General features: G+C 34.3%; 1 protein-coding gene across 7 annotated transcripts in view; it reads right to left on the minus strand.

The window, feature by feature from the left end:
- ULK4 (unc-51 like kinase 4) overlaps positions 1-17,992 on the minus strand; it is a 246,624-nt gene that overhangs the window by 191,822 nt on the left and 36,810 nt on the right. For 6 of the 7 annotated variants that reach the window (XR_010069883.1, XM_063325376.1, XM_063325375.1 and 3 more), the window contains 2 exons: positions 7,330-7,437; positions 2,961-3,044 (listed from right to left, as the gene is read on the minus strand). Coding sequence is in view for 6 of the 7 variants with exons in the window: in XM_063325376.1 (XP_063181446.1) it covers positions 2,961-3,044; positions 7,330-7,437 (192 nt within the window). In the remaining variant the exon portion in view is untranslated. The remainder of the gene's footprint in view (positions 1-2,960; positions 3,045-7,329; positions 7,438-17,992) is intronic. The other variant, XM_063325379.1, reaches the window with a different exon arrangement.

The raw sequence follows: 17,992 nt of genomic DNA on the forward strand, positions 1-17,992 counted from the left end.
CACGCAAATATTTAGAAGTTGAACTTAGACACAAATACAGATGCCTGGAACAGGCATTTTTGTGTCACTGTTGGACACAATTGTTGGAAAAAAAAAAAAATTGGAATATTTACTACATGGGTTCTGACAGACTGCAACATTATACCGCTACTAAACACGTCAAATTGGGCTTGTCATTTACTTAGGAGTGTACCAGTTTCCTTATTTTGACACATCATTGAACATGCCTGTTCTTTGCCTTAGTTGAAAATCAACTTCTACCTCAAGTGCAAGAAATCTGATTTTGTGACCCCCTACAGATAAAAGACTTTCCCAATCTTCTACTACACCGTGCTAAAACTCCTTTCACTTATACATATGCTTTTGTCACTGTTAGATTTTCAGGCACAGAAGGTATGTGGAAATGACACTACCTGCATTTTCTGAACATTTTGTTCCTTTATAGGCAAATAAAAGGGACACACACACATTTTAAACTCCTTTCTGCTCCACAGTTCTGTTTCAGGGGGCAATTCCGCTCTGATAACGACAAATCTTATAAAACTGCAGAGATCCAAGTACACTTCAGAGTAGTTCATAACGAAACTGAAGAACAGCAAATTTACCTTACAAAACTCAAAACTATATAAATAATCGTACTGAATGACATAAATTTGTTTTATTTTCTTTAAATCTTATTAAATACACCAAAAAAAGCTTCTTAACTGTCAATAAAAACTACAAGTAATTATTTATAATGCATATACTTAACACACTCCGGTAATTCAGAATTTTTTACAAAAAGTTAGCTTGCCATTTTCATAAATACTGAGACCATATACAAATATTCACTCCAGAAAACATACTAAAGTAACATTTCATTAAATAAGCTTAGAACATTTAAAATAAATTTATGATTTAATTAAATTTAATTATAATTTCTTAATTACTAATGTAAGAATGTGAAGCTTACTTACATGTAATAAATAGCTAAATCAGGAGAATTTATTGAATAAATAGCAGATTACAGGCTACAAATGTAAAATAAAGAAATATGGCAGCTAAGATCTTACGCTGCAGTCAAAGAACATTAAGCACAGTGAAGGCAAATTTATATTATATTTTCAGGATTTTCATATCCAGTGCTTCACTAGTGCAAGCAATAAAATTTACACAGAACCTCATTTTAGTTTTAAGTCAGAACTTAAAAAAATCCAGATTGTTCATTTTAACTATTTCTATCATCTCCTATTTTGCAGCAGGACAGCGGGAGAAAGTATCATTGATATACACTTGCCTACCACACCTGCATATCAGTCAGTAGACATTGTGAGCCACTCACTGCCCAGACAACGTAGCTCTGTGCCTGCTACCAGAGCAATGCAAAGTTGACTCATTAAAAGAAAAAAAAAAAAAAAACCAACCAAAAAAACCCCAAAACCCCACATGTAAAATATCTGGCACAAGAACTTATTTTATATCTGATTATTATTTCCTTAAGGAAAAAAAGTAATATCTTGCAAACAGATGTCTAACAATAATACGATTTTAACTGTCTAGTTTTAGATGCTGCAATATCATTTTCCAAGAAAGACGGGTGGCTGGTAAATTATGGAGTATAAGAGGAGGATTGCTACAAGAGTGGAAGAAGAAAGTAGCAAAAGAAGTTGTGTGTGGTAAGTTTCTATCTCCATTTCCATATGTTGTGAAATATACATATTCATGGCTATTTTTGATTCTTCAAATGGTGCTGTTCTAGAAAGTTGAGGCTGATAACAACTGAGACAAAGCAATTTGTATTAGTACATTTACACTATACTCGCACAAAGAAGCACGAGTACTTAAACTCCATTACAAACCTTGAGTATCTTCACAGTGTAGAAATGCACAGGTGTGCTTGGTTAGCCTAGACATAACTTTAAATTTACACTTAATTAAATTGGGAAATATATTTCTATTTTGACCTGTTCCAGGACTAAGAAGTGATTTTATTCTATAGGAATAAATTAGTGTCTTATGGATGTCTTGATTTAGTTTCTCTACGCTGAATATTCAGAAATAGTAAGCCTTGCATTACTACATTTAGAATTAAATAGCTTCTCACTACTGTGCCTTAGAATGACATCTTCCTCTAATTTATGAGCTGGAAATAATCCACAATACAAACAGAGTTGTGTGTTCTTGATCACCTGAAGGTTTGAAGATGTTAAAATGCATCTAGACTCTTCCTATATTAATCACAATTTGTAGCAATAAAGATCTCAAAAAAGGAAGAAAAAAGGTATTTCTCTTGCTTTCCCCCCTCCAGCAACCTCCGACATATTTTCTGTCTTGAGCTTTGCCTCGGGCAAAAATGAAGTCAAGTGGTCTCATATAAACAGTAAGCCAACCCTCTACTCAATTCTTTTTCATTTTACAAATTGAACCTATATGCATGTTTTTCTTCCCTTCTTTTAACACAGCGAAGCAATCACCAAGAAAAATGAAGAATACAGCATAGCGCATGTATGAGAATAAAACTAAATACTACTTTTTGGCCTCAAAAGAATGCTAACAACCCAGTAGGATAACAATGCAGTTTTCAAAAACTGTACATCAGTCACTTCAAAATAGTAAGTAAATCTTGTTCAAATATACACCGTACAAAAATCGAATTGCAAGAGGAGAGTGCAAACTGTCAGAACATCTCTCAAAAGAAAGCCATAGCATTAATAAATTCCACATTTATTAACAGTAATTTATATTTACTATCTTATTTCCAAAAACCAAGCAGCAATACCTAAATGTTGAATGTACAGAGAACAACACCATATTTTTGCATTAATCTCCTGCTTAGGTCATGGTCTTATCATGATTATTTAAATTCAAGAGCAATACTTGGTTGACAAGGTACTGCAGTGCTGCAGGCTACAATCCTCACATAATGCCTAAAGGGTTATTACAGTAGAGAAATTCTATTGAGGACAATGAAAGAGCCTTACCCCTTCCCGAAGACACCTCATTAGCACAGTGTAAGCAGCCGAGGGAACAATCCAGCATTCTCTGGAGTGCTCCCTTTTTTCCTCCTGAAATGAAGCCAACGGCACAAATGATTAAATCAAAAAATCACAATAATCTCACTCACATAAAAAATGGGTAACAGATTCTTAATAAGGTTCATATTATACATATTTCAAATTAACATATGCTAGAAAATATATTAAATTCCAGAGTAGTATTACTATTTAATGTTATTTCATGTGCAGCACAGAAATTGATATTTTATTAGCTTATTTAAATAGTCTCCAAAATCCATAACAGAATTTGTCCTAGTATTTCTGGGTTTCATCAATTCCTTCTAATTCACACACACACACAAAAATATTCTTGAATTCCTCTCAATCATTTTGATTATTACAGGAAGAGACAAGTGATTATTAAAAGTAGAAGTGCTTCTCTTTAAATGTGATTTAATTACACCAAACAAACAAAAATACTTTTGTCTAGCAACCAAATAAAAGTAAGCTTACTTTGGAAAAAATACATTCAAAGTCATACAGGGAGATATAAAGTGTTTAATGAGGCTTACTGTATGGAATAGCCTTCAGTACTTATCAACACTGTTCCAAGATCTTTATGTATGTTTCCTTGAAATCATCCTGTTAGAGAGGCTAATTCACTGCTAGTTGAATCAGGGGGTTGATAATTCCATTAGAAGTTAATGAACTCCACTTCCCCTCCGCCCCCACCATCCCATAGCATACTGTAAAACTCCAAGTTTAAAAGAGGACACTTGGATATCCTTAAGATTTAACTAAAACAAACTCCTTATCTAGGCTAGTAACACAGAGATATTACCAAGTAAACAAAAAATAGTCTCTTTTGGGAAAGAAAGCGAGAAATAATAGGCATTGCATGGTATGAAAATGACATGCCATGAAATCAATGTGCGATTTGTCTTAGTAAGTAGACAAAAGATGACAAGCAACAATTCCTTCAGAAATTATACATTTCTTGAACTCTATTGATTATATTAGTAAAAGCATAGGATGGGCAAGGTGGGGTTAACGATGCAGAAACAAATTATACATTCTGAATTTCCTGATTTCTCAGTGGCCTACACTAATTCAACATACATGAGGAGATAATGTCAGGCATTTAATTAAAGCATGGCATATTAGCAGGGAAGACTACTACTGAATTGCCTACTAAAATTAATTTTCCTTCTTTATTGAAAATAAATCAAAACTTTACTTGCAACATATAGCAATAGAGAAAATTAGTTTGTTAAATGTCCAATTTTTTTTAAGCTTTATCTCTGCTAACTTTGTATTAGTATGGAACAAATTTTCCTTGGAAGTCATTTACAGACAATAATAATAAAAGTGGTTTGACATCCGACAGAGACATCAGATCTACTACATTCCACCTCCTTCATCTTATCTGAGTAACAACATGTTGACACGTGATCACAGTTTGCCTTTCAAGGCTTAGTGTTTAAGTTTCAGAAAATGCAGCCCGAGTTTCAAAGAATGGTAGGTTTCTTTCTAACAGTCAAAAGTGGAATCTTCTCCACTGAAAAAGGCAGGACAAGACTAGTAGTCAAGACAGAGTTAAAATGACAGCCTATGCTGGAAATGGCATGGGTCTGTTTCTCATTTCATTCCTCTAATTTAATCAGAAATTTTGTCAAGTTTTTCTGTAACCATATATATTAAGTGTATTATAAAATACAATGCCTTAAGAAATGGTGCAATCCTGAAACATTAATAGTGCTTCCATTCTTCAGACTTTCTTCTTAATGACTTTCTGCAAGGTTTAATCTCTAGTTAGAAATTAGGAAAAAAAAAAGGAAAAAGGTGTATGAAACTTAGCACCATTCTTAATTACCTAAAAACACCCACACAATTTGACATTTAATAAATTTAAATACATCAGCAAACACTGGGGGAATCTTCCTACTTTTTGCTCACAGCCTGTGTTGATTTTGATTAAACTTTAGGTTCTGCACCCTAATAACACAAACAGCAGGAAACTAATAGAAATATTACACAGAACTTGAAAGTTTTCCCTCAAGGCAATTCACTTAAGAGTAACAGAACATCCTCCCTGGGGTCTGCTCAGGCTACTTGTGCATTGCTCTTAGCTTCTCTTTGGAAGGAAAATGCAGAGATGGAGTGTAAGATCTTACCTATGAGATCTCATATGCAAGTACACACATAATATCAGAGTTTAGGACTGCAGAGGACCAGTATCTGGACTTTTTCCCGGTATTTTCTAAGACACAGAAGTGCAACCAGTGATCCTATATTTAACTTAATGAATTGTGCTTGCACCTAGACAGCTGAACTTTATTTAATTAATGTTTTACCAAATGTTCATATGAAAAAGAAATAATCATTATCATTATTTAATATTAATATTGTGGTTGGACCTAGAAACGCTTAGCAAAACCACAGAAGGAATAAATAAATAAATGAAATAAGCCATGTCCCAAAACAGTTAGTATGAATGATAAATATTTAGCTGCAATCAAGCAGGCTGAACAGCAACATGGAAGAAAAAAAGGGAAGAGAGAAAAACAAAAACATTGTGTGTGCAGTTCATAATGAATCAGATGCAGTTATGATTTTTTTTCTTAAATTCGTCAAGGCACAAAGCTTTGCTGTTTAAAGGCATAAATTGGGAATAAACATTTTTGTTTCACCTTGTTATACTACCATTGACTTGGTGTTTGATCTTGGCAAGGTCATTCAATACTACCATTCTGCAGTTTAATGAGCAATAAAATGCCTACAACACTACAGTATTCTGAGGTCAAGTAGGTACAGCATAGAGAAATGAAAAGCTTTATAAAGGGCTTTTCTTCAAAATATTAATAAAAAATAAATGTTAGTGTCTCCAAGCATACAAATCACACTGATATTTTTGAAGTTCTACCAAAATGCAGTGCCTTGTGTTCATATGTGTAGAGTAATTCCAAATATTTCTTCCTATTATCTAGTAATTTCTTAGGTATAACTCAAACCAATGCAACCCATTACTATAGATCTTCCAGAAACAAGATAGAGTTGTCTTTGAAATACAAGTTATCATGCTTCAAACATTGTGAAGTTCATAAATACATATAGTCCCAAAAATTTGTCAGTTCACATTTTCAGATGAAAAAAAAATCTTTTAGGATCAGTGCATGCAAATCATTTTGCCATTACAGAGCCAATGTAAACAGCAAAGCAAAAATTAAAGCAAAAGATCACTGAAGTTTAATTTCAAAATAAAAACAAGCAGTGCAAAATACTCTTGCCAAATATAATTTTCAAGTTGAAGTTTTAAGTTTATTTGGTTTTATTAGTGGTTAAAAATTTATATATTTTGCAATCTGTCTGATAATGCTAAGTATAAATATTCTCCTTCCTCCCCCCAAGGAAAACTGAGAAAGTATTAAAATCTGAAATTAAACCATGAATGTGGATGCATTTTCCATAACATAACTTCTCAGTGTTAGAACAAGTTCCATGACTTTGCGTGTTTGATAGATATTTTGGCAATTGTCTAACCAGAAAAGGACAATGCTTGCTAACCTACAAAAAACCAAGGCAACCATTTCATCTTGCGGAACACGCAAAGGAGCTAGGGAATGGGGACAATAAAACATGGAAGTTCAGCACGAAGCCATAACTACAGTAAGCCAAAATACAGATCAATTTGGTATTTTCATTCCTTTATCAAGTGACCTCACAGACTGATAACTAATATTGTAGCATTCAGAGCAATTAGACGATGCATTTAATACAAAGGCTTCAGAGAAGCTACAGCTAGGCCTTTTCTATTTGAAAACACCTTCGTTTCTAGTAAGTAAAAGAAAGTGTTTTACTCTTTGAATAAAGAAAAAGAAAGCTACATCAATTCCTACTATTCATAGTATTTCTTTTTAACAAATAACCTCTGTTTATTTTTAATGTGAATGTACTATTTCTAGACTGAATGTTTAAATTAGTTCTAGTCAGGAATCACCATAATTCCATTTGAAATTAGTCAGGATCATTCCATTTCCACGGCATTGTGAATCCAACCATGCCAGGATAAGGCTTACTATGGACTAGATATATTAATTTATTGATATCATAGGCTGTACTGATACATCCTATTTAATCAAAGTCTCTAGGTAAGATGTTCTAACACTTTTATCTGCCCTTGGAGGCCAGCAGTCATTATTATATGAAATTGTTTTATGAAGTTAAAACTCTACATACAAGGACAAGAAATTATTGAGGATACAAATAACAAAGTACTTTGCTCTTTCTGTTTACTTTTCCGTGGGAGATTTTTTTCACATTTGTTAAATTTCTACAGATCATTTGACAGTCTTACCTCACTGGCTATGAGGTAAAGAAGCTCCCCAAGTGCAGGTAAAAGGCATTGTTTCAATTTGCTATTTCTGAAGTTCTCTCTGATGAGTTCAGTTAAAAGTGTAATTGCCTAAAATAAAAAAAAAAATAAGTCATAGGAAAACATGTACAATCTTTTCTCAAGCAAAATGTATATTAAAGGTAACAAGCTTTATCTGAAATGCCATCTTACTGATATACTTTTCACTTATGCTAAAGAGCCATTTGCAAATCATTTAGTAAGCACTGTAGTAATTACAAAACACATTATATATGCAACGTGGAGAAAAATGCAATAAGGAAATAGCCTAGGTGACAAACTGTTAGCTATCCTTTCTTCCCTTTCCCTCAGGACAACAGAAGTAGATCTGCCAGGAAAAAAAGTCTACTTGCTGTTCCTATGTTTCTATCGGATCTAAAAGTTCTCCTCACCATCAAGTTACAAAAAGAACAAACAATGCTGTCTTTTGTGTAAATATTAAAGCAGGGTATAGGAACTCTAAAAGTTTTGTCTCCTTATCTCTGAATTAACTGGCAACTCACTGCATGAGAACTGGACGTTTTTGCCAGTTGAGCAAGGATTATTTGTGTACAGAGCATATGGAGCACAGACTTCTATCACTGATCGCAGGGAAGTCAACATTTATGGTCCTATTCGAATACAAACAAGTAGAACTTCAACCCAGGCACAAGGGGTCTAAACAGCAGCTGTTCTAGGAAACCACTTACTTTGTGCAGTCAGTTTCCCAAGATATTCTAAGACTTTGCAGAGGGTTTAAATAGAGAACCTGATAGCTATTCTTGCACACTGGTCTCAACCCAACAAAAAGATATGAATTCTTCAGTTCTGATTACAGGCCCACCAGCGTGGGCTCCTTTCTCCTTCTGTGGAGGATACAAGTTTAACTCTCTTGAGCATCAGCTTCATTGCATTCACTTCATCTGACTAAGTCCCACCACCCTGACATTCACATGCTTCATCGTTTTGCCTCTGTTAAGCAGCTTTCCCTAAACAGAAAAAAATACTCACAGAAAACAGAACCTTTCAGGTGAACCATGAGAGATGGCACAGGTAACTGGTTTTCAACATAGCTGAAACACTCATATAGCCCAGTGTACAGCAGAGACTAATATTTCAGTACATTTAAAATCTGGAATCACCTCAGCTGGTGATCCGGAAAAGTCAAGCAGTTCACAAAATCTGGTTAAATTGTGGTGGTTAATCTGTGATTTGTTTGCCATTATGTGCTCTCTAACTCTTTCACGTTTTTAAACAACACACTTCAGGCACAGGAGATTATGGGAGGGGGATGGAGTTATGGAGACAGACTGTCGCCTGGGTTGAATATGAGGCCACAGAGAGGGACCATGTGCTATTGCTGACTATAATGCCACATCGCACATTTTCCTGAAGTAAAAGAAAGGACCAACATAAAGACGTAAGACAAAATATAGCCACATTCATACACCTGCATTGTAGCTACAGCAGCAGATCTTGCTTCCAAAGTTTCTTCTGGTGCTGTAGCTACTAGCTAGACAAAGGATTGATGCAGCTCAGAGCATAGAATAGATACACACACATAACCAAGGAAGCGGTGGCGGTGTAGCTTGTGTGTTACAAATGTAGGAGCAGGAAAAGCTTGGGAAACGTGAAGCTTGAAGTTGAGGGAACAGATATAGATGAAAGGACAACAGAGATGCAGAAGGAGACCAAGGGAAGTATATAAGGTTAGGAGCTTGCTCTACAGTGATAGAAAGATGATACTGTCATCCATATGAACAATTCACAATAAAGCTCCTACGGAATTCCAGTTTCTCTGGTTAGAAAACTGGGGGCTAAAGCCACTTCAGTGCTTACTCCTGACGGAGAGAGCAAAACAATCTACAGTCCTTCCTCCAAAAGGGATTTACTGTGACATGCCTTTGAAGAGACGTGTGGTAACTGAAGGATGTAACACAAAAGTTTCAGAGTTACAAAGACACACACTCTTTACTTTGGGTAGCACAGAAAAGAAGTGATTTGCAGTACAGAATATCAGAATCCTGGTATTATCCTGATACAAGAAACTGCCTCAATTCTTATCAGCATTTTATAAGACACATAAGAAATTATAAGTCACTTCACATTTATTGCAAGACATCATCTTCTAGAGGTCTTCATTGGAAAACTACTCGTAGATGTTGCTGGATTCTGAACTGCTTTCATTACAAGGTTTAAATATTTTTACAATCACAAATTCATAGATGCATAAGATCAGTTGCTGAGTTAGCAAATATTCTTCTTTCCTAGATCCTTTGCTAATATTAAATGCAATTTATGTTTTTGCAAGTCATAATATTTTTGCAAGTAAAGGCTATATTCCAGTCTCCAACTTTACTGTCATTGGCATCTATATAGAAAGAGACACGATATTGACACAAAGGCCTCAAAAGCTCAAAGAAAATAATCTGTGAAAATTAGTCTCTTTTTAACAGACTTTGCAAGAAAATATTCTCCGAAAATCCCATCACAGACGTTCACAAAAGTATGTAGGGAACTGAAAGATGAATCAAGTAGTTAAATAAATAAATAAATAAATAAATCAGGAGTTTACAGAGTTTAACAATTATCCCAGGAAACAATCACTTCCAGTCCTAAAATTTATAAAATGTACTCCCCCCCTTTTTTTATAGTTTACAGATATACTTGGCAGTACAGCACTTTTTCTTCCTTAAAGCACTGAAGAGTTTTTATCCTCAACTTTCCTTGATTATCCTTCACCTTCTGACCTTAACAGCTTCATAACATAACTGCAATCTTTGTACAGAGAAATCACATAAAAACTGGAAATGTAGCCTTCAAATCAAAGCAAAAAGACCCACTAAACAAACTTTAACCTTCTCCCCTTTTTCATGTAATGCTATGTTCATTAACTGTTTTCTTTAACTACTGTCAGAACATTTCTTCAGATGTTATTAAGGAACTTCAAATAGTCTGCCTTCACTCTCATATTTAAGCGAAAAAATAAATGTATCAGTAAGTTTTAAATCTTCTAATATATCAGCTTGAGAAGTAGTAGTAAGTAGTCAAGTAGTAGTAGTAGTCAAGTTGGTTCAAGTGCAATTTTGCATTAAATGATGAACACATAATGATAGCATTTTCTCCTTTACGAGATTTGCTTTCTGTAGCTGTATAGAATTACTCTTGCTTTTGTGATGAAATAGGTATTTTGAGAACTACTTTCACTGTGGAATCAATACCACTAAAAGTACCTCAGCACTGTGGCATTAACAGACATTATCCAAATTCTGTTAACACCTCTCAACTTTGCCTCTTTAGACTGAGGGTGAACACACCATGAAATAGTGTTTAAATTACACAAAATTGATGAGCCGTGGGACAACAGAAGCTGCAGAAAATAGTCCCAGCAGGCTAGCTAGAGACATTAAATCATCGTGATGCCTAAGTTAAGATTGCTTGTTTGTTTGCAGGCAGGAAGAAAATACAAATCAAATTGTACATCTGCTGTAGAGAATCGAGGCAGGCTGTTCAAAAGAATCAGCTTTAATAATGTATTTCAAACAGCAGAAAACCCTTATTTAATATCAACACTAATCTTGTTTTGCACCTGTAATAGTTATTTTCCCAAAGCACAATTATTGTGTCATTAAAATTTACCAATTTATTATCTAAATATATTTACGTATGCAGTCCTAAAATCCTCAGAATCCTATGTGCTATTAAATAAAATAGCGAATTAAACTTTGTATTTAGTAAACTATTTCTTTACTCACTTGTACTAAGATCCATTTGTCTGCCTTACTACTCAACTGTAATTTTTAAAAACTATCATTAACATTAAATATACCATGTAGATTATCCATTTTCTATGGGTTTTCGTTTGCTCATTAAAATTAAGAATTTAAGATTTAAAATTAACAAAAATTAAATCAAAGAACAATGTTTGATATTGGTGAACAGAAATTACTGTTTCTCACTCTCCTTTGAAATTTTAGGACTAGCAAACCTAGTTATTATTTTTATTCAGAAGTGATAAGAAGAGGAAGTTGTTTTCCTGATATTCCAATTCCTACTCTTTTCTCATATTTGAATGAAAAAGTGGTAAAACTGAATTAACAAAATTGAAACTGAAAGTTATTTTCTTTCTTACGCACCAACAAAAACTGCCAAAAAGCTAGTCAACGCTGCAATAAATTTAAGTTTTCATTTAAAAAAAGAGCTAGTTTATTAAACGAGAGATTTGTCTGAAGAAATCAGAGACATAAGTTCAGTAACTGAATTGCAATAAAATTGTTAAAAGAGAAAAAGAATGAGTTCATGAATTTTTCTACTGATTATCTTCATATATTAGGACAAATTTGTGCATCAAAGGTTATTTTTAGTAACTGTAAGTAGATTCATAACAAGAATATCACAATTAAATTACCAGAATCCAAAGACCAATAGAACCGTACGGGGGTACTATGGCAGAAGGCTCTGAAGATTAAATCATTAGCACACATTATAGCGCATACTTACTATTCTTAAATGCTTATGGTCTCTCAAACACAAGCCCGTATTTACCATAATCAGATAACAGCCTCTTTTTCTTTAGAGAACGTACAGTCTACCATTTACCCTATGACTTCCCACTGTTCACTGAGCACATTTAAGTAATCAAATATTATATAGGTGCAGGGAACGGGAGCTCACAGAACACATCACATACTGAACAGGCAGAATGTCTATGCCGTTAACCAAACTTAAGACGACTCTCACTTGTCCTCTGCAACAGAAGGTATGAAACAGGAAGTTGTGATTCATCATATATTATAAGTACAATTATATATATACAAATATTTTTATAAAATAGATTTAATGCTATGTACGACAAAGTATTTATAAATACATAATTTTAAGAACATATTTTAAATGACCTAAAAGGAGAAAGGCAAGGTGTTTCCTGCTCTGTCATGTGCACAGATTACTTCTAATCTTGACAATAGTGATTTGCCCAAGATTTAAAAATATTCTTTCATCCTTTCATAAAGAAAAATATAAGACTTGAAAAAAATCTGCCCAAAGACTTTGATTCAATGTTAAAGGGTGGTATAAATTTTAGGTAAAAAAAGTTCATTAACTGGAAAAATGCACAACAGAAAAATCAATTTTTTATTTTAATTCCGTAGTCTGACAAAGTCTCCTTTTTACCTATAATACATTTTTTTTCTTTTCAACCTGCATACATTTTCCCTTTCAGGGAAGTAAACAGTAATGAACTACAAGTCCTACACTGTCTAGTAAAAGCATCTTAAATTTAATAAATTACCTACACCTTTTACACTATCTGGCAAACTGGATGGATATAGTATAGTTATAGCAAGAGAAGAAAGAAGATAGATTCATATCTGGATGGACAATCATTACCTTCATTTACAACCATAGCGTGTAGAGTTGATATATTACCTGTAGCAAATTCTCAACCCATTTCAAGCTATATCTAGAAGTTTCCCTGCAGTTTTAGGAGACCAGAAGTGAAAACTGCAGCATATTCAAGAAGGGAAGGTATTTTATATCTTAAGATGTAAAGTGGCAATGGACAGATTTACAATATTACTCCATTTTTGATCTATTAGTATGACTGTCAGCAAGTATTATCAGAAATTAAAACATATTGGTAATTCTGCAAACTGTCTGCCTCGAGCAGAACAGAAATTACTTTTCAGTTCATTTTTGTGTGAGTAGACACACATCACATACTGTGAGCAAGTAATGCCAAAGCAATCTCACTTTCCTTGGAGAAAAATGCTCTCGCTAGGCTGAGAAAGTACGTTGTGGTTATATTGCCACTAACCAGAAAAGAAACTACAGTAATACTTATACCAAGTACTCATCTTTAAAATGGTGCATGAAAAAAAAATATGACCAGCCTTCTCTGAACATCTTGAGCATGTTGCCAACGTCCTTTCTCAGTAGAATATGAATAGTTAAAACATTACAAGGAATAACTGTCCTTAATCAGGAGTTGAATCCACATGTACCCGTGATCTACAGCACCTCAGTGAAAGCTGGTTAAATATCCTGGAATAAACAAGTGGCTCGACTGAAGAATCAGGTGGCAAGAGGGAAACATACTTTTGTCACACTCTCCTATGGGGTGCAGGTACAAGAAAGGGTCTGAGTCAGTGAAATATTCAGGTTTTACAAATGTTATGCTTAGTACAATAAACTATGTCATGGAATGAGGAGGACTGAAGGGAAGTCTGACCATCACACTACGGACATGGTATTAATGCTGTCCAGAATGTAGAAAAAAAGATAAGCAAGTATACAATCTATCACACAATTTATGTGGAAATATAACTCCTCTAGAACTCCTTTAGGGAGCAACATAAGATGGATGTATGACATTTTTCCAGGTGGAATACAATGCAAGATTGATTCATCACAAAAACTCTTTATCTTTTCAACTTTTACATAACTGCTGTAGGAAGAGGTCTTAGGAGACAAGTAGAGTTGCCAACCAAATGTCACAAACTCAAATGGAGTGTCCTGGTTTGAGTGACACAGGACTAATTTATCTTCTACTGCCTGGGAAAACTACACTTTTAGAAGACTCTAGTGTCTGAAATTGTGAAAATATTTACTTTATAGTCAGCTGTGGCAAGCGGGTTTCAAGGTCTCAGTGTTTCAAGCTCACCAGGTTGGGGGATGAGGAGAAGCAAGACCCAGGCACTCGACCCAAGTTGGCCAACAGGATTATTTCATGCCATGAATATAAATTAGGAAGTCTGCTGAGAAGTGCTCTCTCCCCTTACTGGCTGCTATCCTGAAAACTTCTCACCAGTGCCGGACCCCTGAGCCCCTCCCTTCCTCCTGAAGCCGTTGCGCTCACAGTGTCTGACATTTACTGTCCGCTGCTGGGAGCGCACAGCTTTCTGCTGATAGAATTGGCTGAGTATAATCCCTGTATATTTTATATTGGTATCAGGATCAATATCAGTTCTTTAGTATTATTAACATGAATTATCTAGTCTTATTCTATTAAATCTGCTTATAGTTCAGCCCTCAGGTTTCCTTGTTTTTTCCCCAATTCCCTTTCCAGGGTGGGAAGGGGTCATTGGGTGATAGGAAAATTGTCTAAACAACAATAAATTGTTGTGGATTTCTCAAACCATAACATGGAGGCTCCATCAACTTGCCTTAGAATCAACTCAAGATCCCAAAGGCATACAGTCAGTCACAAATAACAGGAATTAACTTACAAATTCGTTACGTTTACTAACAAATCAAAAATGCACCTAAAAGAACTGTCTACAAGATTTGGGGTTTGTTTGTTTGTTTTTTTTATTTTTAAGAAAAAATTGTCATTTCTTCTTGTCTGTTATGGCAGATGTATTATTATATGACTTCAGTTGCAGATTTCCACCCTAGCCCTTAAATGTGAAGCTTTTTAATGACAGGAAGGACCAGGTAAAAATATTTGCTTCAAACAGCAGAGAGATCCTGTTTTTGTTTTTGTCAAGTGCAGGAATGAATTAGAAAGATTTCTGCCTTCAAAACTGAAGTCAGTGGCAGGAGCATCCAAAAGAAAAGAAAGGTCTTTTTTTTTTTCTTCTCCTTTTTGTTTCCCTATATTTAACTATCATCATTATATGCAGGTTTCTACCATTCATCCTTGGCTTTTCTTTTCATAACTCAATGTGAAGTTACTCTAAATCATCTTCTGCTTGCAGGCAGTGATCCTGTTATCCACTTAATTTGGAAGCCATGCTGATGACGCTCTTGAAGACCAATGTCCATCAATAATCAATCTAAAAATATCCTACATGGATATTTTAATTCTACATAGAATTTATCACAGTTTTAATTAAAAAAAAAAAAAAATCTATTGACTCTGAGGATTTTCCATAAATTTCCTTTGAAATTAGTTCCCTTTATTGATTATTGCAAATTCCTTCATTCTGCTCATTGAAGATGTAAACATCTGGATAGAAATTTCCTTCTTTACTGCAGACTTCTTTTTTAAACATGTTTCAGACTAAAATCACATTTTTCTTCCAGATAATAGATGAAAGAGCTGGTATTCAGAGGAAAAGCTAGGACTACAACAAATATACAACTGATCTTGCCTAACACTGAGTGTGTTTCATTGCTGTACTCAGAAAGCAGCAGGAAATTAGGCTTTTCAGCTACCACCAGTGTGCAATTTCTATCACAAAAACATGTTGAGGCCTAATTGTGTCAATCAACCAAGTGTGTGGTTTGGAGGAAAAGGCTGGATTTTTTTTCTCCTGTTACTAGTCTATGATTTGATTAATTTGCAAGTGCAAGACCTTTTGTCAACCTAAGAAACAAGAGAAACATACTATTTTCAAACTATTCATTTTGACATTTACCTTCATTTTCTATTCTACAAAATTTACCCACAGTATGCTAGTGAAAATTGATGCTACAAGGAAAGACCGAAGTCCATCCATGATGCCAAAAAATACTAGTGAAAGAACACATATAATTTAAATTTAAAACACGTGACAAATTAATCTCTCTTTCTGTCCTGTGATGCACAACCATACAAATTTCTGTACTCTGATGTGTTGTTTTCATGAAAACTGGGGTAGCATAAAAAGAAGAGACAATCATTTTAGCATTGTCTCCTTCCCTGCAATCATTTGCTATCTCTTACACAATTTCTACCAAAATAAGCAAGAGTAAAAAATTAATAAATAAATAGAATAGATGTGGGTTTTTTTTTTTGAAACCTCTAGAAGCAAAATAGAAGCATAAAAGTGACAGAAAGGCTGTAGTGCCAACTCATTTCTTTTTAAACAGAGTATACACATAAGAAAATATTTTGAACACACTACACAGAAAAAGCTCAGAGACTATTAAGTATCAGAACACACCCGCCTAAACCAAGGATTTTCTGTTTAAACTTTGTGATAGCTAACAAAGGAAGACGTGAATATACTAAATGGTGGCCTTTATATAATTAAGTTTAAAAGTCAGATGGCTGCAATGCAATTCATGAGAAAGCAGGCACCGTTCGCTGACAGATCTGCTTGTTACCTGTAAAAGTAAGGATTGTTCAAGTATCCCTCCTGCATTTTCTACATACGGATTTAGCTGCCTAATTTTAAGTAGAGAGAGGGAATTGGAGACAGTAACTGCTCTTGGGGCTTTAGAAAATTTGGAATTTTTTCCTCTCCGTGAAACAGTGCTCTGAAGAATACGGGCTTTACCAAGAAAGCTAAGGGTGTATTTCCAAAGGTAACTGGTAAAGGGGCTGACAGTTTATTTGTTAACATCACATTCATTTAGTACTGCTGATAGCCTGAATCTTTCCATTTTTAATGCTGCAGGATAGCCACCCTTATGCTTTTGTGAAAATAATAGCAAGATACCTTAAATTTCCCATATGGGATTTGATTTTACTTGTCTTCATTTTTTTGGCTTTAATTTAAGAAAAAAATTAAAATGCATATTCAATTCATCTTGCTCTATGTGTGTATGAATAAAGCCAAAAAAATCTCGAAGATATCACAGAACATTTTCAGTTTAAATTCCCAAATACAACCAATAAAGGCAAAATTATTCCACAGGTACACAGAACAGGACACAAGTATATTCTAAAGCCTCAGGAAAGCGATACCAGAGGAGGAACAAACTGAAATTAGTTCAGCAAAAGCCCACATAGTACAACAGTCAGAAAACTAAGCTTCCCACTGCACGGTACATACATAATAAAGGGAGCTGTCAGATACATGGTATGCTTCACATAATGATCATTTTCCTCTGGAAGTAGGTTAACCTGAAACTGCTTATCACCCTAGGATCAATACAAAAAGGCAAATCCTATTCAAGAATCCTCCAGCTGCCTTCCAAATCAAAGCAGCTTCCAGATTTTCTTCTTTGCAGCCCTAGGAAAGGATGGTTTGCACAAACTAATCCATGAAGTATTACTTTATTCTCTTACATTCCTGCTTAAGAACAACCTCTGCTCTCAGGCAAACATGCAATTGGTAGACTTAGGGACAGAAAAGTTGAAGCATATATAATTATATGTTTTCCATGCAGCTGAACTGAAGGAAAACATAACTCAATGTTGATACTATAAGCATTATTTATTAGCCTAACACTTATGATTTTCTTTTTTAACAGTAAGAACTATCGGGTCAAGATCTGTTTCTTAGTAGATTTTGCACAGTAGATATTTCTTTGCATACTTCCAGTTCTGAAATGGAAAATAAGAGATGACATATCTCAGGTTTTTTGAGCACATTTAGTCCTCACTAGACGTAATTCCCATTATCTTTAAAAGAAATTATCAATTCTACAGTTGTCATGCATGTAAACTCCCTTTACTCATCGGTAAATGCTACCTGGGAATAATCTAGGACAGAGGAATAATCAGCTTAAATCACGGCAAATTTAACTGTGACAGAATTTAAGTAAAAGAAGTATAATAAATAGTAATTTAGAAAGTGATTATTTTATAGTGAAAAAAATATTACTTTTAACTTCAAATTTAAAGTATTTTAATTAAGTAGGATTTAAAACTATATTCCTCGCTGTACATTTACATTATAATGGATAGAATGGAAGAAAAATGGAATTATAGAATGTCATACAATACGATTTAAAGAGCTGCATTTTAAATGGTATA

Source organism: Chroicocephalus ridibundus, chromosome 2, assembly GCF_963924245.1.
Source record: "Chroicocephalus ridibundus chromosome 2, bChrRid1.1, whole genome shotgun sequence".
NCBI classification, from domain to species: domain Eukaryota; kingdom Metazoa; phylum Chordata; class Aves; order Charadriiformes; family Laridae; genus Chroicocephalus; species Chroicocephalus ridibundus.